A 24,406-nucleotide genomic window follows, 5' to 3' on the forward strand; every position below is an offset into this window, starting at 1 on the left:
CTGTGTGCTCAGGAGGAAAATCAACAGGTGTATGAACAGCTAGTCAGTCACTTCCTCACTTTCTCATTGCTGGTGTTGTTGCTGTGGTTTGACTAGTCATGTGTCTCCAGTGCTGTCTGGCTTATTACCTCCATGTTTTGTAGGACAAGACCCTGTACCACCCTGTCAGTGGCAGCTGCATGGATTGCAGTGAAAGTGACCACAGGATCTTCATGAACACCTGCAACCCATCCTCTCTCACCCAGCAGTGGCTGTTTGAACACACCAACTCAACAGTCTTGGAAAAATTCAATAGGAACTGAGCCCTTATGTCCCCTTGGCAGGCCCCACAGGGTCTGGCACTCACTGCAGCCATCCTCTTAAGGGAAGCAGGGCCTCTGTGCGCACTGGGTGTAAAAGGTGCTGGCCAAATGGTTCAGGGTGAAGAGGACTCTTGAATCAGGGGCTGGGATCTCCCTGGTCCTTGAGCCCCTGAGCTGGAGGGGTAGGGTGAAGAGCAGATCCCACAAGAAGCCCCACGGGGAGCAGAGCCTGCTTTAATCCCTGCTGGCATCACAGAAAAGCAGCAGGGCCTTTTCAACTTTGTCACTATGTCCCCTTGAGCATTATGTGAGAGAATACCAGGGTAGCCTAGGCCACCCAAAAATGAGTCCTGCAAGGTTGCCCAGCCCTCAGGTGGCTCTCCTACATGATGGTACTTTAGAAAGAAAAGTACAATTTCCCTCTTTGGGGCAGCTTTTAGTACCGATGCCACTCATCTGCGGCAGAAGGGAAAGAAGTCCTTTTGGGGCTTTTTCATTTCTGCTCTCCTTGGGGAGACATGGCAGTTACTGCCCAGCTTCTGTTCTCTGTCACAACCCCAGGTGATCTGGTCTGGTCAAAGTCCATACTTGGGGCCCGCAGAATGTTCAGTACTGAATGCTGGTCAAGGAGTCAGAAGAGGGATCCCCCCAGACATTTCTCTGCAGCTATGAACATGCGGGATATTTCCCCCTGCTCTCTGGGTATTTAAAATGTCCATTTTAGCACTCTCCAGGCACAAGGACAGCCCAGCCACCAGCTTTTCAGGGCAGTGTTTCAGATGGCCTTGAGCCCATGGAAAAGGCCAAGTAGACCTCCAAACTAGAAATGCTGGCTAATTTTCCCTGATCCATGCTTCCATTTCCCCTTCTCTCTTCCCCAGGCAATTACTGGACTCAAAAGAGAAACAGAGGTGCTATGAGGTGCTTACCTCACAGAGTCTGGAGGCCTCCAGGATCAACTGTGGGCAAAGTGCCTGCCTCTGACCTCATCATGGTTCTAGTTCTCATTTAGAACTCCAGAATTGTAAAAGAACTCTATAATTGGATTGCAAACTAGAATGCTACCTAGGATTCTGGTATTCCAGCATCCAATATGGATTTCTAGAATGCTGTGATTAAAGGAGCCAGCCAGGTGTAATACAGTCAAGGCAGCCCCCAGCCTAGAGACAATCTGTGAAATCCAAAGTTGGTGGTGTTGGGGAAGTAGGGGAACATGAGTGTCCCTCAGCTCAAAGCAGAGGCTGTGGTATGACATGGTCCTCGGTGAAGACCTGCACCCCTGGGACCTCCCACCATCATCACAACTGCAGTCTCATTTGCAGTGGAGAAATGAAACCGTTGTCCCACAGCCAGATATACACCCAGCTCCATGCCAGCCCTTCATGTTTACCTTTTGCTTTGTTAATTACATGTCAGACTCCTAGAGGGCCTCCAGACTAATAGCATTTCTGTAACCAACCTGCCACCCACTGATTCAGAAATGGAAATCACATTCCACAGTCTATGGCTTCCACCAGCTAGCCCAGGAAATACTTGAAATCAGCATTCCAATTAGTGTTGGGTCTCTTGATTGTGTCATTTACCAATTAAATAACTAAGAAATAAGTCTGGGAACAGAGCCACGAATCTGCCTTTGAGATGCTGGCTGATCTCAAGGCCATTAATTATTGGGGGAGGGAGGGACAAACACTCCCAACCATCCACCAGTCAGACTGAATGTGTAGCTGGCAAAGAATTACTTCCACTTCTGGCCCAGCACAAACCCTGCTCTGGCCACCTGTCTGTAAGAGGTGGCCCCTGCAGCTTCATAAGCGGCCCTCTGTAGAAAGAAGTCAAAAGATGAGGCCCCTTCTAGAATCTAGGATAACAAGAGTGTTGGCAGTTTGAGGAGTTGAATTAAGATTCATCATCAGAGAGTAATGCAGTGTCATTAAAATAAAAACTGTGCCTTTTAAAAAGAAAAATGCAAATATACAGCAAATCCCTAAACTTGAACCATTTCCTAGTGCCTTGCTAGACAAATGTAAAGGGGCAGGGTTGTCGGGAGGGGAACATTTTTGGTGGCGTGTGCAGTTCCTACTGGATGAGTGTGCGTTTCTTAATGTCTAATTTCAAGCAGGAGATGTCGGGCCTGGAGCAAGATCTGAGACTGAGATGCCCCCAAGGGTAAGAGGTCAGATTTATTCGTCAGTGCAAGTCACACTCCATTTAGTTTGTGGCCTAGAAGGCCTCTTCAGCCCCCAAGAGGAGGCCTTGCATTACCTCACTAGGACCTGTTTGGGGGCTATGCCTGCAATTCACCCTCTGAACCCTCAGAGTGTTTGTCCTGTTTCTCGTCATGGGGTTAAGGGGTGCAGAACACTAGCTAGACTTCCACATAGTCCTGCCCCAAGTGGGCTGCAGTATTCCTGGCATGACCAGGATTCCTGTGAAAGCAGGAGCAGCAGCAAGCCATCCTGAGCCTGCCTTTGGTTCTCCTTTATAGTCTGGGTTCACACCTGAAAAGGGATGGGCGCATCCTGAGCACTCTGGCACTTGTCATTGCTGAGCCCACATCAGTAGGTCCTGGGACTTGACAAAGCATGTGGGAGGGGAAGGAAGAACAGAACTTGATTGACTCCATTTCTTGGAACAACTGATTAATTGCTAATACTAAACCACTCATTGTTATGGCTTCGTTTTTGAAAACCACCTGTCTCAAGGATTCAGGTTTCCGCTCACATCCCCAGCTGATACTCAATACAACTCAACCAGGAGCCTGTAGAGATGCTGACAGCCAGGTGATGGGTGAGACTGTGGGTCCCTTTTCCTCTAAAGCCTTTACTCTGAGGATGAGGTCACAAAATAGGGTGTGACTAGAAAGTATCGTGACCATGTAGCCCACCAGCAGCTTTTCCGAAGGGGAACTCCAAGAACATTTCATAATGCAAAGAGCACTGTTGCTTTAAGTACAAAGCCTTCAAGGCCTTTGGAGGTGGCTAAACTTGCAGGCATGTGTGTGAAAAGCCATCCCATCTTCTGCCTCCAATTGGAGCTTTCAGCTTTTCAAACAATCAGGAACTATTGATTCTTTCCTTGAGGACAAATCCGCTCAGGCAGAATGGGGTACATCCACAGGAGGAATCTGATAAGAGCATGTGACCAGGAAAGAAAGAGCAGTTTCTGTTGAAGATGTAGCAAATGGATTTCCAAAGTCTACATAACATTCACTTTTCAAACTTCCCACCAGTGGGATTTCTTTTTTTCCTTAAGAAATAGGTGATGTCTTTGTAAACAGCTCCATGTATCTTTTTGTGCGTCTCCATTTTCCTAGTCTCTGGAGTCTCAAAAAGAGTGGCAATGCACTTTACAGTACTAACTGAGAAATCAGATTCCCTGCTTCAGCGATATCTAGTTTGTACAGGTTGGGTGATCTTTTATAATTCCTAGGAGGCAATGCATTTTTAATGTTTTTTGATGCTTTGTAATTGTGAGGGGGGTCAAGAAGTACAGTTCTGTTCTGGAATTCTTTATTGCTTTCAACGGATGCTCTTTGTGAAAAATCCAAGTAATATTTTAGTTCACACTTGATCCTGAGCCAAGGCCCACTGCCACCTCTGGAGTGGGAGTTGGACCTACATAGCAAGTGACAAGTTCATCTTAACATCTGCTTCCAAAATGGCTTTGATTCAGCCATGCCAGGCAACACAACAGGGCCACTCCTGCTCTGTTATTGGCTTGAAGACTAGGATCCCAAAGGGGTTGCAGGCAGGAATATTTGGAAATTCAGACTGGAATTCCATGCAGAAAGCTCAAGACCACCGGCCTCTCCTCCTGCCCGGAAAAGTGAGCCTTTATGAAGGACTGACTTACCATGTACAATTGTGATTGTGAATGTTGTTGAGTAAACCTCCAGTCTTTCTCTAAAGCGGTCTCTGCCTTCTTCCTTCTCATGTGTCATTCTTCTTTCCATCATTCTTTACGTAGACCACCCACTTTGGACTCAGGCACTCTGCTGGGTACTAAAAACTAATTCCCAACAGCCATCATTCTAGAGTGGAAGGCAGACCTAAAACAGCCAAGATGATTTCAGATGCAAATAGGGCTATGAAGGATATAAAGCCATGATATTTTAGAGACCGGGGTGGGGGTCAGTGTTAGCTAGAATGGTGAGAGCTGAAAGACATGAAGGAGGGTGAATCAAGATGATTTCAGGGAACACAGTTCTAGGCAGAGGGAACAGCAAGTGCAAAGGGCCTGAGGTAAGTAGAAGTTCCTGTGTTGGAGGAGAAGAAGGAGGTGAGCTTGAAGAGTTATGTGGGGTATCCCACAGAGTGTCACACCCAGGAGTGGAGGATCTCGGGAGGGCAATGACAATACGAAATAAATATAACTTTTTTTTTATGGTCTCCCTCTGTCACCCAGACTGGAGTACAGCAGCACTCATAGTTTACTGTAGCCTTCAACTCCTGGGCTCAAGTGATCCTCCCACTTCAGCCTCCCTAGTAGCTGGTACCACAGACATGCACCACCATGCCCAACTAATTTTTTTTTTTTTTTGTAGAGGTGGAGTCTTGCTATATGTTACCCAGATTGTTCTTGAACTCCTGGCTTCAAACAGTCCTCCTGCCTCGGCCTCCAAAAGTGCTGAGATTACAGGCATGAGCTACTACACCCAGCTGTAACTCATCTCTGATGCTCACCCATCAGGTGCAAGTACTTGTTTACCAAAACATTTTGATGCTATTGGGTATTAGATATGGTAGGAAGAGCACTGTCTGGCCCAGCTCTGCAAAAAAACTCAGATCTTGGGCAAATGCTGCTTCCACCTAGGCCTGTTTTCCACAGTAAAATGACGAGATTTTGCATGATGCTTTCAGCTCCACCTGTGGTCCTATGATTGAATCTTGGTTGGGGGCTGCAGGTGACAATGAACAGAAGCTGGAAGTTGCCCCCTCATGCTGTTACTCAGGGCCCACCAGAGGGTGCTATGGACCATGGCTTGAAGAAGGCTGAATAACAGAAAGGGGAAATTTGGCCTATTTGGCAGGCAGGTTTGAGCTCTGGAATGAGAAGATCTTCTTAAAAGGTCCTTGGTGCCTCAGAATACTGTTCCATATTCTTAATTTTGCAGATAAAACTGAGGCCCAGAGAAACCCCTCACCCAAGATGACATGGTAGTGACTGACACAGTCAAGAAGTCTCGGTTTTCAGTATCCCCACGCTTATGTTATCCTCACACAATAACACCTTACAGCTTTGTCGACACAGGGAGAGATTCCTTTATTTTTTTGTTGTTGTTGTTTGTTTGAGACAGTCTCACTCTGTTGCCCAGGCTGGAGTGCAGTGGTGCCATCTCGGCTCACTGCAACCTCTGCCTTCCAGGTTCAAGTGATTCTCCTGCCTCAGCCTCCCAAGTGGCTGGGATTACAGGTGCCTGCCACCACACCCAGTTAATTTTGTATTTTTAGTAGAGACGGGGTTTCACCTTATTGGCCAGGCTGGTCTCAAACTCCTGACCTTGTGATCCACCTGCCTGGGCCTTCCAAAGTGCTGGGATTACAGGCGTGAGCCACTGTGCCTGGCTCAGATTCCATTTTTAAAGCCTTTTATACCTGTGTCCCCCTAGACTCTCAGAATAATTCTATGAAATAGATAAGAGAAAAATATTAGCTATTCATTCAGTAAAAATGTATCAAGTGCCTACTCTATACCAGGCACTCTGCTAGAAATAAAAAGATTGTGCAAGGCACTTGTGATCTAGTTAGAGAAATAGACATTAAACAAATGATCATTAAAATAACTGTATCGTTAGGGACTGTGTAAGTTCTGCAAAGGAGAAGTGCATGTGGGATTATGTTATAAGAACTTGACCTTAGCAAGGAGGTCATGGAGCATGCTGAATCAGCTAAGATCTTGTCATGATACAGCCCACTCCTGGAGTAACAGAAGAGAGTTTAATGAAGGAACTATTGGACAAATATGGGTAGAATTAAGGAAACAACAAAGGATGGTGTAGCACCTAAGGACTAGCAGAAATGGGAAGCTGTTACTACTCCTAAGCCTGAAAAGGCAAGAAGCAGTGGTGTTACTAGAATGCAGAGAAGGCTGTAGCCAGGTACAGGGACTTCCCAGTGGGATCTGCAGCTGCAGGTAGTAAATTGCAGCTACTGCTAAAACCAGAGGAGGTGGGAGGAATACATACCCTGTCCTTTCTCCTTTTCTACCTTCCAGTCATCTGCTACTCACTGCCTCCCATTGGGTAAACCCCGTAATTCAAATTCACATAAAGAAATGAAAAGCACTGGTCAAAATAACTATATAGGTAAATATAGAAGACAGTATAGATAAGGGACTTTTTTGTTTGTAACTCCTTTTTTCTCCTGGCTGATTTAAAAGCAAATTGCATAAATCAATAATTATAAATCTATTGATGGGCACACAATGTATAAGGATGTAATTTATATGTCAATAACTAACAAGAAAGAGAAGGACGAAAGGGACAGAGCCATATAAGAGCAAAGTTGCCAAATACTACTGAAATTAAGTTGAATTTAATTCTGAATTTTAAAAATTCTGAACCAGAATTGACAACTAAAAATATATGTGCACCTAACAACAGAGCCCAAAACACATAAAGCCAAAACTGACAGAACTGAAAGAAGAAATAATTATTTGACAAGAATAGCTGCAGACTACAGTACCCCACTTTTCATAATGAATAGAACAAGTAGACACAAAATCAGTAAGGAAATACAAAACTTAATTCTGTAAACCGACTAGAACTAACATCTACAGAACACTCCACCCATCAACGGCAGAATACCACACAACACAAACAGGAAGAAAGGAACAGAGCAACAACGGAGTTCAAGTGCACATCACATATTCTCCAGGATAGTCATATGCTAGGTCATAAAACAAGACTCAGTAGGTTGTAAAAAAAACTGAACTAAAATATGTTCTTCAGCCACAATAGAATGTAATTAGAAATCAGTAACAGAAAATTGGGGGAAATTTAAAAATATATGGAAATTAAACAAACACTGTTAATGACCAATGGGTCAAAAAACGATTCCCAGGGAAATTAGAAAATAATGTGAGACAAATGAAAATAAAAACATGACATATCAAAATTTATGGGATGTAGAAAACTCAGTGCTCAGAGGGAAATTTATGGCTATAAATGCCTACACTTAAAAAGAAGAAAAATTTAAGTTAATCCAACCTTCCACCTTAAGAAACTAGAAAAAGAAGAGCAAATTAAACCCAAAGCAAACAGAAGGCAATAATAAAGATTAGAACAGAAATCAACTAAAGAGATTAGACAAATAGAAAAAAAAAAAAATCAATGAAACCAAGAGTTGGTTCTTTGAAAACGGTTGTCTACAAAAATGGGCAAACTTTCAGCTAGGCTGACCAAGAAAATATAAGTTGTATTTCTGACCAAGAAAAAATAAGTTGTATTCTACACTGACAATGAACAAAAGTTAAGAAAATCTATTATGGCTGGGTGAAGTGGCTCATGCCTATAATCCCAGCACGTTAGGAGGCTAACGCAGGTAGATCACTTGAGCCCAGTTCAAAACAAGCATAGGCAACATAGTGAGACCCTGCCTCTACAAAAAAAATTTAAAAATTAGCCAGGTATAATGGTGCACATCTGTAGTCTCAGCTACAGATAAAATGGGAGGATGAAATGGGAGGATACCTTGAGCCCAGGAGGTTGAGGCAGCCGTGTGTCAAGATCACACCACTGCACTCCAGCCTGGGTGACAAAGTGAGACCCTGTCTCAAAAAACATAACAAAAAGGGAAATTCATTTATAACAGCAATTGGGGAGAATAAAATACTTAGGAATAAATTTAGCCAAATAAGTGCAAGACTGAAGACTACAAAACATTGTTGAAGGATGTTAAAGAAGATCTAAGAAAGTGACATTCCCTGCTCGTGAACCAGAAAACAATATTAAGGTCACCGTACTGGCCAGGCGCGGTGGCTCATGCCTGTAATCCCAGCGGTTTGGGAAGCCGAGGCGGGCAGATCATGAGGTCAGGAGTTCAAGACCAGCCTGGCCAACATGGTGAAACCCCTGTCTCTACTAAAAAATACAAAAATTAGCCAGACATGGTGGCGGGCACCTGTAATCCCAGCTACTCAGGAGGCTGAGGCAGGAGACTCACTTGAACTCAGGAAGCAAAGGTTGCAGTGCGCCAAGACCACACCACTGCAAGTACTTGCCAAGCTAATCTACAGATTCAGTGACCTTTCTATCAAACTTTTCAATGCTGGCCGGGTACATACCTGTAATCCTAGCACTTTGGGAGGTGGAGGCCGGTGGATTACCTAAGATCAGTAGTTTAAGACCAGCCTGGACAACATGATGAAACCACATCTCTACTAAAAATATAAAAATCAGCTGGGCGCAGCAGCACGTGCCTGTAATCCCAGCTACTGGGGAAACTGAGGCAGAAGACTAGCTTGAACCCAGGAGGTGGAGGGTGCAGTGAGCTGAGATCGTGCCACTGCACTCCAGCCTGGGAGACAGAACAAGACTCCGTCTCAAAAAAAAAAAATGCAATGCCTTTTTTGTAGACATGGACAAATTGATTCTAAAATTTATATGGAAATGCAAATGATCCAGAATAGCCACAAAAATCTTGAAAAAGAATAACAAATCTGGGGGACTTACACATTTTAATTCCTAAATTTTCTACAAAGATACAGTAATGCAGCCAGTGTGCTACACACATAAGGATAGACATATAGATCAATGGAATAGAATTGAGAGTCCAGAACCCACACATTTATAGTCTACTGCTTTTTGACAATGGTATCAAAACCATTCAATCAAGAGAGAGAACAGTCTTTTCAAAAAATGACACTAGGACAGACTAGGCATGGTGGCTCATACCTGTAAGTAATCCCAGCACTTTGGGAGCCCGAGGCGGGCAGCTCATCTGAGGTCAGGAGTTGAAGACTAGCCTGGCTAACATGGTGAAACTCTGTCTCTACTAAAAATATAAAAATTAGCCAGGCATGGTGGCGGGCACCTGTAGTCCCAGCTACATGGAAGGCTGAGGCAGGAGAATCACTTGAACCCAGAAGGCAGAGGGTGCAGCGAGCCAAGATCATGCCACTGCACTTCAACCTGGGCAACAGAGTGAGACTCCGTCTCAAAATAAATAAATAAATGGCACTAGGACAACTGAATATCCACACACAAAAGAGTGGATTTGTACCCTTATCTCACACTACATACAAAAATTACCTTAAAATGGATAAAAGACTTAAGTGTAGGAGTGACAACTAAAAAATTGATAGAATAAATCATAAATATTAGTCTTTGTGACCTTAAATTAGACAATGGTTTCTTAAATACATACTAAACGCACAATCAACTAAAGAATAAATAAATTGGGCCAGGCGTGATGGCTCACACCTATAATCCCAGCACTTTGGGAGGCTGACGTGGACGGATCAGCTGAGGTGAGGAGTTTGAGACGAACCTGGGCAACATGGTGAAACCCCATCTCTACTAAAATACAAAAATTATCCAGGCATGGTGGTGTGCACCTGTAATCCCAGCTACTCAGGAGGCTGAGGCAAGAGAATTGCTTGAACCTGGGAGGCAGAGGTTGCAGTAAGCCAAGTTCATGCCACTGCACTCCAACCTGGGCTGCAGAATGAGACTCCATCTCAAAAAAAAAATTAATTTTTAAATTAAATGTTTAAATTAAATTGAAATTTAATTAAAACCTATTGTGCCTCAAAGTACACTATTAAAAAAGTAAAAAGAGGACAGGTGCAGTAGCTCACTTCTATAATCCCAGCACTTTGGGAGGCTGAAGCAGGCAGATCACTTTAAGACAGGAGTTCAAGAACAGCCTGACCAACATGGTGAAACCCCATCTCTACTAAAAATACAAAATTTAGCTAGGCATGGTGGTGCATGCCTGTAATCCCAGCTACTCTGAAGGCTGAGGCAGGAGAATCACTTGAACCCAAGAGGTGGAGGTTGCAGTGAAGCAAAATCATGCCATTGCATTCCACCCTGGGTGACAGAGCGAGATTCTGCCTTGAAGAAAGAAAAGAGGCTGAGGCAGGAGAATTACTTGAACCTGGGAGGTGGAGGTTGCAGAAAGAAAAAGAAGTGAAAAGAAAACAGAAAATTCATAGAATGAGAAAATATTTCCAAGTCATATTTGGCAAGGGTCTGGTATCCAAAATACATAAAGGAATCTCTGGCAATACAACAATGAAAAGATGAATAGCCCAGTTGAAATATAGGCAAAGATTTGAACACACATTTCTTCAAAGAAGATACACAAATAGCCATGAAATACATATAAATAGCCCATAAAAAGATCTCAAATGTCATTAGGCATTAGGGAAGTACAAATTGAAACCACAGTGATATACCATTTCACACCCACTAGGATGGCTATACTTTATTTTGATGGAAAATAAGCGTTAGTGAGGATGTGAAGAAATCTGAAACCTCACACATTACTGTTGGAAATGTACAACTGTACAACTGTTATGGAAAACTTGACATATTGAACTTTGACATAACTCAAAAAATTAACACAGAATTACCATATGACCTAACTATCCCACTCCTATGTATACAATCCAAGAGAATGAAAACATTTACTCAAAGCTTGTACAGGAATGTTCATAGTATTCATCATAACCAAAAAGTGGAAACAACCCAAATGTCCATCTACTGGTGAATGTATGAATTAATGCCATATATCCATACAATGGAATATTATTCAGCCATAAAAAGGTATGAAATGTTAATATATGCTACAACATGGATGAGCCTTGAAAATATTACACTAAGTGAAAGATGCCAGGCACAAAGTCCACTGATGATTGTCAGGAATAGCGGGAGGAGAGAATTGGGAATTACTACTAATAAGTATGGGTTTCTTTTCTTTCTTTTTTTTCTTAAAGGTGGGGTTTCACCATAATGGCCAGGCTGGTCTTGAACTCCTGACCTTAGGTGATCCACCCGCCTCAGCCTCCCAAAGTGCTAGGATTACAGGCGTGAGCCACTGCACCTGGCCAATTATGGGTTTCTTTCTGAGGTGATAAAAATGTTCTGGAATTAAGAAGTAATGATGCCACTCTTATTCAACATAGTACTAGAAGTCCTAGCCAGAACAATCAGGCAAGAGAAAAAAATGAAACATATCCAAATAGGAAGAGAAAAAAGTTATATCATCCCTATGCACTGATAAGACCTTATATCTAGAAAACCCTATAGACTCCACCAAAGAAATTCTTAGATTTGACTAATGCATTTGGTAAAGTTTCAGGAAACAAAATAAATGTACAAAAATCAGTAGGATTTCTATACACCAATAACAATCTGAGAATCAATCAAAAGGACAATTTCATTTACAGCAGCTACAAACAAACTATCAAAAAATTCTAGGGATGTATTTAACCAAGGAGACGAATGATGTCTATGAGGAAAACCACAAAGCCCTGATGAAAGAAGTTGTAGATGACACAAACAAATGGCAAAACATCTCATGCTCATGGGTCAGAAGAATTAATAACATTAAAATGACCACACTGCCCAAAGCAATCTACAGATTCAGTGCAATCCCATTAAAATAAAAATGTCAACACAGAATTTTAAAAAAATCTAAAGTTTATATGAAACCAAAAAAGAGCCCAAATAGCCAAAGCAATTCTAAGCAAAAAGAACAAAGCTGGAGGGAATCACATTGCCTGACTTCAAATTATACAACAAGGCTATAATAACCAAACGAGATGGTACTTGCATAAAAATAGACAAATAGATCAATGGAACAAAATAGAAAACCCAGCAATAAAGCCACATGTCTACAACCAACTGATCTTTGACAAAATCAACAAAAATATACACTGCAAAACGGACACCCTTTTCAATAAATGGTGCTGGGAAAATCGGATTGCCATATGTGGAAGAATGAAACTGGACCCTTATCTTTCACCATGTAGAAATCAACTCAAAATGGATTAAAGGTTTGAATGTGAGACATTAAACTATAAAAATACTAGAAGAAAAACTAGAGGAAACTCTTCTAGACATTGATCTAGACAAAGAATTCATGACTAAGACTTCAAAAGCACAGACAACAAAAACAAAAATAGGCAAATGGGACTTTTAAAATCTCTGCATAGCAAAAGAGTGAACAGACAACCTGCAGAGTGGGAGAAAATACTTGCAAACTATACATCCAACAGGGACTAATATCCAGAATTTTCAAGGAACTCAAACTATTCAACGACAACCAAACAAATCATCTCATTAAAAAGTGGGCTAAGGATATGAAGTCATTTTTCAAAAGAAGAAAAGCAAATGCCCAACACGCATATGAAAAAAATTCAACATCACCAACCATCACAGAAATGCAAATTAAAATCACTATGAAATATCACCTTATGGCAGGATGCAGTGGCTCACGCCTGTAAACCCAGCACTTTGGGAGGCCAAGGCGGGCGGATCACGAAGTCAAGAGATTGAGACCATCCTAGCCAACATGGTGAAACCCCGTCTCTACTAAAAATACAAAAATTAGCTGGGCATGGTGGCACGTGCCTGTAGTCCCAGATACTTGGGAGGCTGAGGTAAGAGAATTGCTTAAACCCAGGAGGCGGAGGTTGCAGTGAGCTGAGATCACCCATTGGACTCCAGCCTGGGTGACAGAGCGACACAAAAGACAGAAAGGAAGGAAAGGAAGGAAAGAAGGAAGGGAGAGAGGGAGGGAAGGAGGGAGGGAGGGAGGGAAGGAAGGGAGGAAGAAAGGATCATCTTACATCAATTAGAATGGCTGTTACTGAAAAGACAAAAAAAAATAACAGATGTTGGTCAGAATGTAGAACAAAGGAAACTATCTATCTATCTATCTATCTATCTATTTTTGAGAGAGTTTCACTCTTGTTGCCCTGGCTGGAGTGCAATGGCACTGCAACTTACGTGCGAGGTTCAAGCGATTCTCCTGCCTCAGCCTCCTAAGTAGCTGGGATTACAGGCACCCATCACCACACCTGACTAGTTTTTGTATTTTTAGTAGAGACATGGTTTCACCATGTTGGTCAGGCTGGTCTTGAACTCTGGACCTTAGGCAATCCACCTGCCTTGGCCTCCCAAAGTGCTGGGATTACAGGCGTGAGCCACTGCGCCCGGCCAAGAAAAGGAAACTCTTATACACTGTTGCTGGGGATGTTAATTACTATAACCTTTATGGAAAACAGTATTTACCCAATGGAAAAGAAATCACTATATCAAAAAGATACCTACATTGGTATGTTTATGGCAGCACCACTCACAATACCAAGGATAGGAATCAACCTAAGTGTCCATCAACAGAAGACTGAATAATGATAATGTGGTATGTGTATATACATGTGTGTGTGTTTGTATAAACATATGTATATACATATGTGTGTATATACATATACACACATACACTAGTATTCCATTTGTGTGTGTGTGTGCATATGTATACGCACACACACACAAATGGAATACTATTTAGCCATAAAAAGGAATGAAATAATGCCTTTTGTAGCAACATGGAGCTAGAGGCCATTAACTCAAATAAAATGAGTCAGACACAAGGACAAATGTTGTATGTTCTCACTTATAAGTGGGAGCTAAATAATGAGTACACATGGAAATTGAGTGTGAAGTAATAGTCAATGGAAACTCAGGTCTCCATTGGGTGGAAGTTAGGAGGGGGTGAAGAATGAGAAATTACCTAATGGGCAAAATGTATATTACTCTAGTGACATATACACTACAAGCCCTGACTTGACAACTATGTAATCTATGCTTGTAACAAAATGACACTTTTACTCCATAAACTTACACAAATAAATTTAAAAAGAAGTGGTGATGGCTGCACAACTTTGTAAATGTACTAAAAAACCACTGAATTGTACACTTTAAAACAGTGAATTTTATGGTATGTGAATTTTTATCTGTTTTTTGGGTGGGGGGGGAGTTGGGGAACAGAGTCTCGCTCTGTTACCCAGCATGGAGTATAGTGACTCAATCTTGGCTCACTGCAACTTCTGCCTCCTGGGTTAAGCGATTCTCGTTCCTCAGCCTCCTGAGTAGCTGGGATTACAGGCATGTGCCACCACACTTGGTTAATTTTTGTATTTTTAGTAAAGACAAGGTTTCATCATTTTGGGCAGGCTGGTCTGATCTCAAGTGATCTGCCTGCCTCAGCCTCTCAAAGTGCTAGGATTACAGGCATGAGCCTGGCCTATATCTTTCACTATATATTTCTTAAAGTTTTAGTTCCTTTATTGTCAACACACAAGAATGTTATATTATACATAGATGTTAAAGCCCTGTACTATATTTGCATTTTTAAGTTTATTTTAACAAATTTTATGTGGCCAAATATATCAGTATTTTCTTTTGTAACTTCGTTTTGTTTAAAAATACTTTTCCACCAATGAATAAGATAAACTTTCATCTATATTTACTTCCAAAATGTTTAAGCATTTCCTGAAAAAGATTAAACCCTTTTACTAGGGAAGAAAAAAAAAAAGGAAATAAAAGGGGGGAGACTATTCCAGGTACAGGGGCCAGCATGTGCAAAGAACCCACAGAGGGAGTATTTCAGGCATGAAAGGCAGGCAGGCTGGAGCAGCAAGCGGGAAGGAAAGAGAACAGGGAGAGGGTAGGTAGAGGCCAGCCCCATAGGCCCTTGTGGGCCATGTTAAGGAGACTCTGATCTTTATTTTAAGAGAATAGGAACCATTAAAGGGTTTAAAACTGGGCACAGTTAAGATTATAGGATGTGCCCTTGACTGATCTCTGGAGCCAGGAAGTGACTTACTCCACTGCTTGGCACATAATGGGCACCCAGAGTGAACCAGGGCAACTGGCCCTCCTCCTCAAATACACTGACCACTGGGGGGGTGGGCAAGGTTCTTTCCTTGAGTTGGTGGAAGAACGGGAGGAGGTATTACATTTTTCACCCATTTTAGCTCCTCCTCCTTCCAAGACTGCAAGCGAGAATAGAATCCAAGGTATCTAAGATGCTGAGCTAGACAGAGGGTGAGCTTTGATGTGGTGGTGGTGGTGGTGGTAGTGGTGGTTGGCAGTGGCATACTATTAGGAAACAATCAGAGAAGCTGGCAATTTGCTCAAAGTTTGGGGTTCTGCTTTGCTCAAAGTTTGGTTGGAATTGGGGCTTAAGGGATCCTGGAACTTAGTAGAGGCTCAATAAGTACTTAATGAATGGACAAATGGATGAGTACTATAGTTTCAGATACACGCCATGTCTTTTTTTCCTCCACTCACAGCACATAGCTCTTCTGACAGACTGAGCTCCTGCATTTGTTATATGCTGTATCCCACTGAGAAAGTCCCTTCCCCTCCCTAGGCTTTGGATTCTCTATATGAGAATAGGGAGAAGGAGGCAAATTAGATAATGGTCAGCCTAGACTCAAGAGTTCTATAAATCTTGCATCTTGTATTTTGCAATGACCTGTTTTTGTTAAGAATTTACTTTCCAAGCTCAGCTGGGGAGTAGGGGTGGGACTCCCTCCCAGTTCTGTTATTGGTGTCTCCCAACCCAGGGCTTCTTGGTTTTTGCTGTAAGTAGGTACACATTGAGCATCCAAGGCTTCCTTGCTGCAGCTGCACACAGCTCTGCCAACCTCTTGTTTCAGGCAGTTGGCTCCACTTTTGTTATCCTCAATGCCTGGTCTGCCCAGCTTAGGGACCCATAGGGTTCATGATGGTGCCACACAGCAGCCTGAAGTTCTTCCCTTTGAGTGTGACTTCACTCAGGGCTGGCAGAGTGACAGCCCTGTATGTACTCACACTCACACACAACACCATGAAAACAAAAAAACACATGATGAACTCTCAGAAAGGCAGTTTCTTAGCAACTTGACATCCTTTGTTCATGAGCTCCTTGGAATCCAAGTAGTGTCTGATCTCCTGCCAGCTCCTGCTTGGGGGCAGGAGGAAGAGGATGGCAGGTATGCCTTTATGAGATCCCAGAGCTTAGCACCTACCCTACACCATTGGCCTGTCAGTCAGCCTGGGAAGCAGAGGCCTGAATTCTGGGTTTCTCTGGGATCCGGGAAAAATCCCTGCAATGATTTCTTCACAGCTGCAGCAACAGAATCCCACGGCTTGGTCATTTAATCAACAAGCACAATTGAAATAGGTACTGTGGGCCCATAGAGTTTAGCATTTTGTACCCACAGTGATTGGTCCCAGCTCTGTCCTAGGCCCTAGACATAAGGGATGATCTACAACCTCTACAGCCTAGTGATGAGAACAGACGAGTCCCCACACAAATAAAAAGAGAATAACCTGATTACCACTGCCCTGCAGGTAACCAAAAGGCCTGCTGAGGCTGACCCCTGCCTCCTTCTCCATCACCTCCCGGCAGGGCCCCAGTTCCCCACAGAGTCCAAGCCTTTCTCACCTTCAGACCATGTTCCCTTGGCTTGGAATGCTCTCCCCGCTGCTCTGCAGCTTCATCCTTTAGGTTTCAGCTTAACTGTCACCTCCCCCAAGAGGCTTCCTTGACCACCCTATTAAGAATAGATGTCCCGCCATCATCATTCTTAATCAATCTCAGCACCTCTGTAACTCTTCGCATGGCATGTATCCTGACTTACAATTGTCATGATTGATGGTAGTTATGTTCTGTAAGATGACAATTACAAGAGTCAATTGTCACAATTTATGGTAGTTATGTTATGTAAGTCACCATGAACACAATACTGAACTATCGCCCCTAGGGGAAGTACAGGGTTACGTTCCTGCAAGCCTCTGATCACATTTCAATCAAGCAATCAAGACATAACTTTGTTTTATATGCATTTCTATTTAGAGACACCTTAGTTAATATTTATCACTGATTCATTAAATTGAACTCACGGCCAATAGCACTATGACTCATGCCTCAACAAAGCTTCTCCAACCCATCTATTTTCCCTATAAGACACATCAGTCTTCTTGTGCTCAGGAACACTAGACAGCACTTCAGCCCTATGCTTGGGCACCGTATAAACCAAAATCACCAACAAAAAGCATAAAAATATGAAAAATGTGGCATTCAATAAACCATCAAAGGACACCTGTTTACAGTATGAATGCTGAAACAAGAAGGCAGATGTCCTCTGGTTCGACCTTAGCTGTGAACATGTATGTCTACAGGCTGGTATAACAAAATAACAACCTGGTTGACAAAAGAAATTTATTTCTCACAGTCCTGCAAGCTGGGAAGTCCAAGATCAAGGTACCAGCAGAGTCAGTGTCAGGTAAGAGCCCACTTCCTGGATCACAGACTGCCGTTTCTTCACTATGTCCTCATATGGTGGACAAGAAGGAGGGGAGCTCTGCAGAGTGTCTTTTATAAGGACACTAATCCCATTCATTAGGACTCCACCCTCAGGGCTCCACCCTCATGAGTAAGTGATTACTTACCAAAGGCCCTGTCTCCCAGTGTCATCACATTGGGGATTTGGATGTCAACATACGAATTCAGAAGGGGACATAAATATTCAGTCTGTGACAATGCATGTTGGACAACTCAAATTTTCTTTGCCACTCTGTGCATGTGCACATCCTCAAATAATCTCAAAAGTACCACATGGCAGGGTGTTCTGGCTAATGCCTGTAATCCCAGTGTTTTGGGAGGTGGAAGCAGAAGGATCGTTTAAGGCCAGGAGCTTAAGACCAGCATGGGCAACATAGCGAGACCCTATCTCTACAAAAGTAAAAAATAAAAATAAGCCAGATGTGGTGGCACGCCCCTGTATTCCCAGCTACTAGGAAGGCTGAGGCAAGAGGATTGCTTGAGCCTAGGAGGTCAAGGCTGCAGTGAGCTATGATTGTGCCATTGCACTCTAGCCTGGGTGACAGAGTGAGACCCAGACTCAAAAGATAAGATTTTTTTTTAAGTGCAATGAGCATTTTTTTTTTTGAGACAGGGAGCTTATATTCTAACAGGAGAAACACTTGCAGAACAACAAAACAAACAGAATAATTGCATATTGTGATAAATGCTAATAAGAAAAGACACTGGATAGAGAATAGTGGTGGAGGTGGGGATCCAACTCCTTTTAATCAGATAAGGTGCTCTGTGGAGGTGACCTGTGAAATCTGAAGAATGGAGCCAGCAAGAAGGAAACGGCATTCCAGGCCAAGGAAACTGCAAATGCAAGACTTTGAGGTAGGAAAGAGGATGACTTATTTGAGAAATTTAAGGAAGAATAAGGTAGGCCCAGTGCTGTGGTTCACCCCAAGCATCCCAGCACTTTGGGAGGCTAAGGTGAGATAATTGCTTGAGCCCAGGAATTTGAGACCAGCCTGGGAAACATAGGGATACCCCATCTCTATATACAAAAATTAAAAATTGGCTGGGCATGGTAGCACGTGCCTGTAGTCCCAGCTATTTGGGAGGCTGGGTCAGGAGGATCACTTGAGCCCAGGAGTTGGAGGCTGCAGTGAGCTATGATCATAATATTGCACTCCAGCCTGGGTAACAGAGTGAGAACCTGTCTCAAAAAAAAAAAAAAAAAAAAAAAAAAGGCCAGAAGTGAATCACACTTGTAATCCGAGCACTTTGGGAGGCTAAGGCAGGTGGATCACTTGAGCCCAAGAATTTCAGACCAGCCTGGGCAACACAGGGAAATCTCTCTCTCCAAAATTACAAAAAAGTAGCCAAGTGTGGTAGCGTATGCCTGTAGTCCCAGCTACTCAGGAGACTAAGATGGAGGGATCGCTTGAGCCCAGGATGTCAAAGCTGCTGTGAGCCATGATTGCACCACTACAATCCAGACTGGGCAACAGAGTGAGACCCTGTCTCATAAAAAAAAGAATAAGAAAACTCAAGCATTGTGGAACAGGGTGAAGAGGCACAGAGAGCACTGTCAGAATGCACTGGGAAGCTATGAGGGGCTTTAAGCGGGAGGGAGCATGGTCTGGCTTGTGTAGACCTCGCTGGGTAGAGCAGTTTAGGGACCGAGTTGGAGGCATTCACTTCAGGAAAAAGATGATGGTAGCCAGGAATGGACTGCTAGCTGTGGGAAATGAAGCAAAAGAGACAGATTCTAAATATATCTATCGGAGGTAGAAGAAAATGGCCTCAATGATGAGTGGCCTCAGGGTGTGATGAGAGGGAATCAAGGGTGGTACAGCTGGCACAGTTTATGGAGTCTGGATTTGGAGTCAGAGAATGTTTCGACTTGAACACCTTGGTCTGTGATGCCTCTGGAGCACCCCAAGCAAGCAGCTGAATGTTGCTGTCTGGAGTTCAAAGGAGAGATCTCAGGCAGAACTATAAAACTGAGAGTTATTGACCTGTGGCTTTAAATATCTGGGGGTAGGTTTAGATATGGACAGGAATCTTAGTCACTGACTCAAGTTGCCCATTTAAAAACCTAGCTTTTCTTAAAGACTTGAAATTCAACTTACAAATCTTGTTATTCCATTTTAAATCTAGTAATTTCTTGTATAAAGATAAGAACAATCACTTTCACTTGTTCTTTGATTACAGTTAATTCTTAAGTTTAGTAGATTCTATTCTCCTTAACATTTAATAGACTTACCTCCTTAATTAATCAAATTTCCTTAGACGTTTAAAACTACAATTATCAATTTAATATGCCTGATTTTCTTAAACACTTTAAATGCCCAATAGGGCAGACTTACAAATCTAAAAAGCAAAATCTTTCTAAGCATTTAAGCAACTGTTGTAAATTAATTACCTAAACGTATAAATGTAGCAAATCAGATTCACTTGGCTATTTCAAGAACCTTAAATCCTACACAAAGCAGAACAGGACCATAGAAACTTCTATGCTGTATTCATTCCTTCATTCCTGAATATGTATTCCTATTTCCTTTCTGGAGTTACAGATTTACTCCCCCAACAAAGAGACTAGAATTTTTCCCAAATATTGCTAATGGCAGCCAATCTATTTCACTTTCAAATCTGTCATTTTACGCACAAGTCTTCAGATATATATTGACAGGAGACATTAACATATGGTTGTAAGGAAACCTAGTATCATCTAGGGAAAGGATATCAAGAGAAGGCAAGTGTACCCAGCCCTGAAGGCCAATACCTAGTCGAGGGGTGGAGCATGTGGAGGCTATAGATGGAACTGCCCTAACTTGGCAAATAAATTGTGTATAACCCCTTAATGGCCTCTTAATTTGGGGAAAGGGAGATTTTAAAGATAATCCCAGCAAATGCTGCCACCATATACCTTTTCAATTCCTAATAGCCACTAATCACTGTGTGTGCTTGGACCTGTTGCTTAACCTTGCTGAACTCAGATCCCACAGGCTTAAATAAAGGATTGGTTTCCTAAGACCCTTTCTGAGTCCAACAGTCAGTGAGTCTAAGTCAGGGAGCATTGAAAGCAAAAGAGCAGACATAAGAAAATACATATGTTTGAAAGAAAGTGAGTAGGCTACTTACACTAGAAGAGATAATTGCCTCCAATGAAGATTTATTACACTTTAACCTTTAAAGCAGGGTGTCTTAACCTTTAAGTTACATTAAGAATTATCCGTAGATTAATGTGTTTTAAAATGTAGATTTCAGAGCCTCATACTCTTTCCACTAAGATTTTATTTACGAGGGCTGAGATGAGACCTGAAATGTTTGTAATTTTTTTTAAAGCTCCCCATGTGATTGTGATGTAGAGCTAGGTTTGGAACCTGGAAATATTTTCCATAAAGACTGGGTGGTACTCTGTTGCAGACAATAGCAGTTCCTGCAATGCAAGCTGCAGAGAACATTGTTAAGATTCAGAAACTTAGTCAGGTGCAGTGGCTTATGCCTATAATCCCAGCACTTTGGGAGGCTGAGGAGAGTGGATCACTTGAGACCAGGAGTTCGAGACCAGTCTGGCCAACATGGTAAAATCCCGTCTTTACTAAAAATACAAAAATTAGCCAGGTGTGGTGGCAAGCACCACTAATCCCAGCTACTAAGGAGGCAGAGGCAGGAGAATCGCTTGAACCTGGGAGGTGGAGGCTGCAGTGAGCTGAGATTGCACCACTGCACTCCAGCCTGAGCAACAGAACGAGACTCAGTCTTAAAAAAAATAAAAGATTCAGAAACTTGACAAATGGCAAAATGCCAAGACTGCAGTGGTCCCTGGATCAAAAACCACAGGTCTTAGCAGCCCAGATTAGTCAGAGTTCTCCAGAGAAACAGAACCAAAATTAACCAAGACACACTCCCAGAATTTAAGAGATGGGGAAATTCTAAAAAGAGGTATGGCAGAACAGCTGGTTGAGCCCCATATATATTCCACCTATCTCCACATGTAGTAGAACCCTCTGTTTTTACCTGGGCATACAGTCACCAGGAATAAGGGCTACATTTCCCAATGTTCCCTTCCCCCTGTTAGGTGTGGCGAAATTCTGGCCAAAGTGGGAGGCTCACCTACAACTTCTGGGAAGTATCCTTAAAGAAGAAGGGTGAGCCCTTCCTCTGCCTTTCCTCCTTCCTCCTGGCTAAAATGCCTTAGTAGATGGAGTCCCAGCAGCCACCTTGCTCAGTGATGCGACCCTGGGAATGGAAGCCAGACATGGCAAACCAACCGAAGAGAAGCCTCGCTCGGCCCCTGATGCTGAGGAAAACAATCTGATAACCTCTAGGATTCGTGATGATGAGAGAAAAATATAAGCTTATTTTTGAGTTTTCTATTACTTGCTAAACCTAATTATGACTAATTTAGCCAATAATAATATCTAATTGAGTACCCAATATGTGTCAGGCACTTTTATATCTAATAACTGGTTTATATCTAATAACTCAGACAGTCTTCACAACAATCCTGAGAGGTTACTATGAATCTCATTTTACAGATGAGGAAACCAATGCATTCTAAGGACATGTAATTTTCCCAAGGCTCCCAGGCTAGTCAGTGGCTGAGCCAGTATTCCAGCATAAACTGACTACATCTGGATTTATCCCAACCATTCTACTGTACTGCCTCTTGATTCCAGAGGTCAAGTCATCCATTATCCATCTATCTATCCATTCAACAAATATTAATCAAGTCCTGGGCACTGGAAACTATCATGAGCCATATAGACAGTTCCTTGTCCTTGCAGAACTGCCAGGACAAACAACGTGAAAGGAAAATAAATCTCAGGACACCAAAATCACTAAGCCAAAGGGAAAAGTCAAGCTGGAAACTGCATTAGGCAAACCTACCTCTTATTTTATTCCTAAATTAGATAACTACAAGGATTTAAAAAAAAAAAAAGTACAGACCTCCCTCACAATTTGCCCACAAGGAAATTCCTCCTGGGCCTCAAGATCTTTACCGTAAAACAGTTCTGTTGAATTTCACCCTGGAAATGTAAATGGATAGCTTATCTTCATAGGTGTGAGTCAAAGGACAGAACTCAGTCATTCCTCTGCTCACCTGAGACAAATGAGTATCTGGTTGCTTCCTCTGCCCTATTGTTGATGTAAAAATGCAGATTCACTGGGACAAAGGCATAAATGACTATTCCTCTACCACCCACCTCACCCCTCCCCGACATGAAAATTGTATATTCAATGAAAGGCTGAGCAAAGACTCAAAAGAATGCAATCAGTTGTCTCTTATCTACCTGTGACCTTGAAGCCCAGCAGCGAGCTGTCCTGCCTTTCCAGATGGAACCAATGTACATCTTATACACACTGACTGACATCTCATGTCTCCCTTAAAATGTATGAAAGCAAGCTGTATCCTGACCACCTTCGGCACATGTAGTCAGGACCTCCTGAGGCTGTGTCACAGGCACATCCTTAGTCTGTAGCAAAATAAACCTTCTGAATTGAGACCTGTCTCGATACTTTTGGTCTACACCAACATATCTATGAGTACTTTACGGAACCCAAGGGCAAGCTCAACTACCAGGCCCTGGGGAGCACAAGAGACAGCACCCACCATAAGTGCCTCTGCTCTAACCACTCCCAGTAACCACTTGTCAGTTCCTACCAACAGATTTGCTGGAGAGAAACTGACCAGTACAGTTTGAACCACAGGCTTAACCCAGCAAATACCCACTATTATACAATCAGGGGCCACCCAAGGATTAGAAACCCAGTCACTGCACACATAAGTATCCACCTGTTCCCAAAGAAGGGCAGTCATTGGAAATCACCCCCAGAGCCATATGCCACATTCCCCCAAAAGGGAAAAGAGGAAAGAAGGAGGAGAGGAAAGAGCTTTTGAAGGACTGTGACTGCTTGGCCAAGGTGTCCGACTCTGATTCTTTAAGGCGTGGTGGGGCATAACTTCTCAACTGGGGCCTGACTGGATGGAAGGAGTGAGGGTGGGGAGGACACGGGGCAGAAAAAACAGAAAAGAAAAAAAGGAAGAGTCAGTGAGCTTGACCCTTAGACCTTGGAAAACCTTGGGTCTTGACCACCATTCCACCACTGGCACTCAGAAAAAAATAATAATCCTAAATAATAGAAAGTTTTATGTTCAAAAATAATTATACAGAACCACACAAAAAAGATATCCAATTACTAGGGGGGGCAAATGTAACTATGGTAGTAATCATGATAGCTAACATTTATTAACCACTTACGATGTTCTAGGCACAGTGTTAAGAATTTGTCACCACCTATTTCATCAGACTTAAGAAGTGAAATAATTTGCTAACATATTATAACAAGTAAAGGGTGGACCCCAGATCTGAACCCAGTTCTGACAGCAAAGCCAACTGTCTTTAGCACCACAGGGTACTGTACCACATGAACCACCGCAAGTGTCAAAAGTACATAGTACTATAGGGAAAGATTGTGAAAAAGTATTCCTTGAATAAATACTACAAAATTACACATCAAGAATGGCTACAAGTTGGCTGGGCGTGGTGGCTCATGCCTGTAAACCCAGTACTTTGGGAGGCCGAGGCAGGCGGATCCACCTGAGGTCGGGAGTTCAAGACCAGCCTGACCAACATGGAGAAATGCAATCTCTACTAAAAATACAAAATTAGCTGGGTGTAGTGGCCTGTAATGCCAGCTACTCGGGAGGCTGAGGCAAGAGAATCACTTGAACCTGGGAGGTGGAGGTTGTGGTGAGCAGAGACAGTACCATGCACTCCAGCC

General features: G+C 42.8%; 1 protein-coding gene across 4 annotated transcripts in view; it reads left to right on the forward strand.

The window, feature by feature from the left end:
* Positions 1–4,209, forward strand: part of GALNT10 (polypeptide N-acetylgalactosaminyltransferase 10) — a 230,473-nt gene extending 226,264 nt beyond the window's left edge. For all 4 annotated transcript variants that reach the window (XM_064366544.1, XM_012455784.2, XM_012456468.2 and 1 more), the window contains one exon: positions 144–4,209. In XM_064366544.1, the coding sequence (XP_064222614.1) occupies positions 144–302 (159 nt within the window). In that variant the 3' untranslated portion in view covers positions 303–4,209. The remainder of the gene's footprint in view (positions 1–143) is intronic.
* The last annotated feature ends 20,197 nt before the right edge of the window (positions 4,210–24,406 follow it).

The sequence above is a fragment of the Aotus nancymaae genome, unplaced genomic scaffold (assembly GCF_030222135.1).
Source record: "Aotus nancymaae isolate 86718 unplaced genomic scaffold, 86718_ANA_hifiasm-v0.15.2.pri h1tg000064l_1, whole genome shotgun sequence".
NCBI lineage: Eukaryota > Metazoa > Chordata > Mammalia > Primates > Aotidae > Aotus > Aotus nancymaae.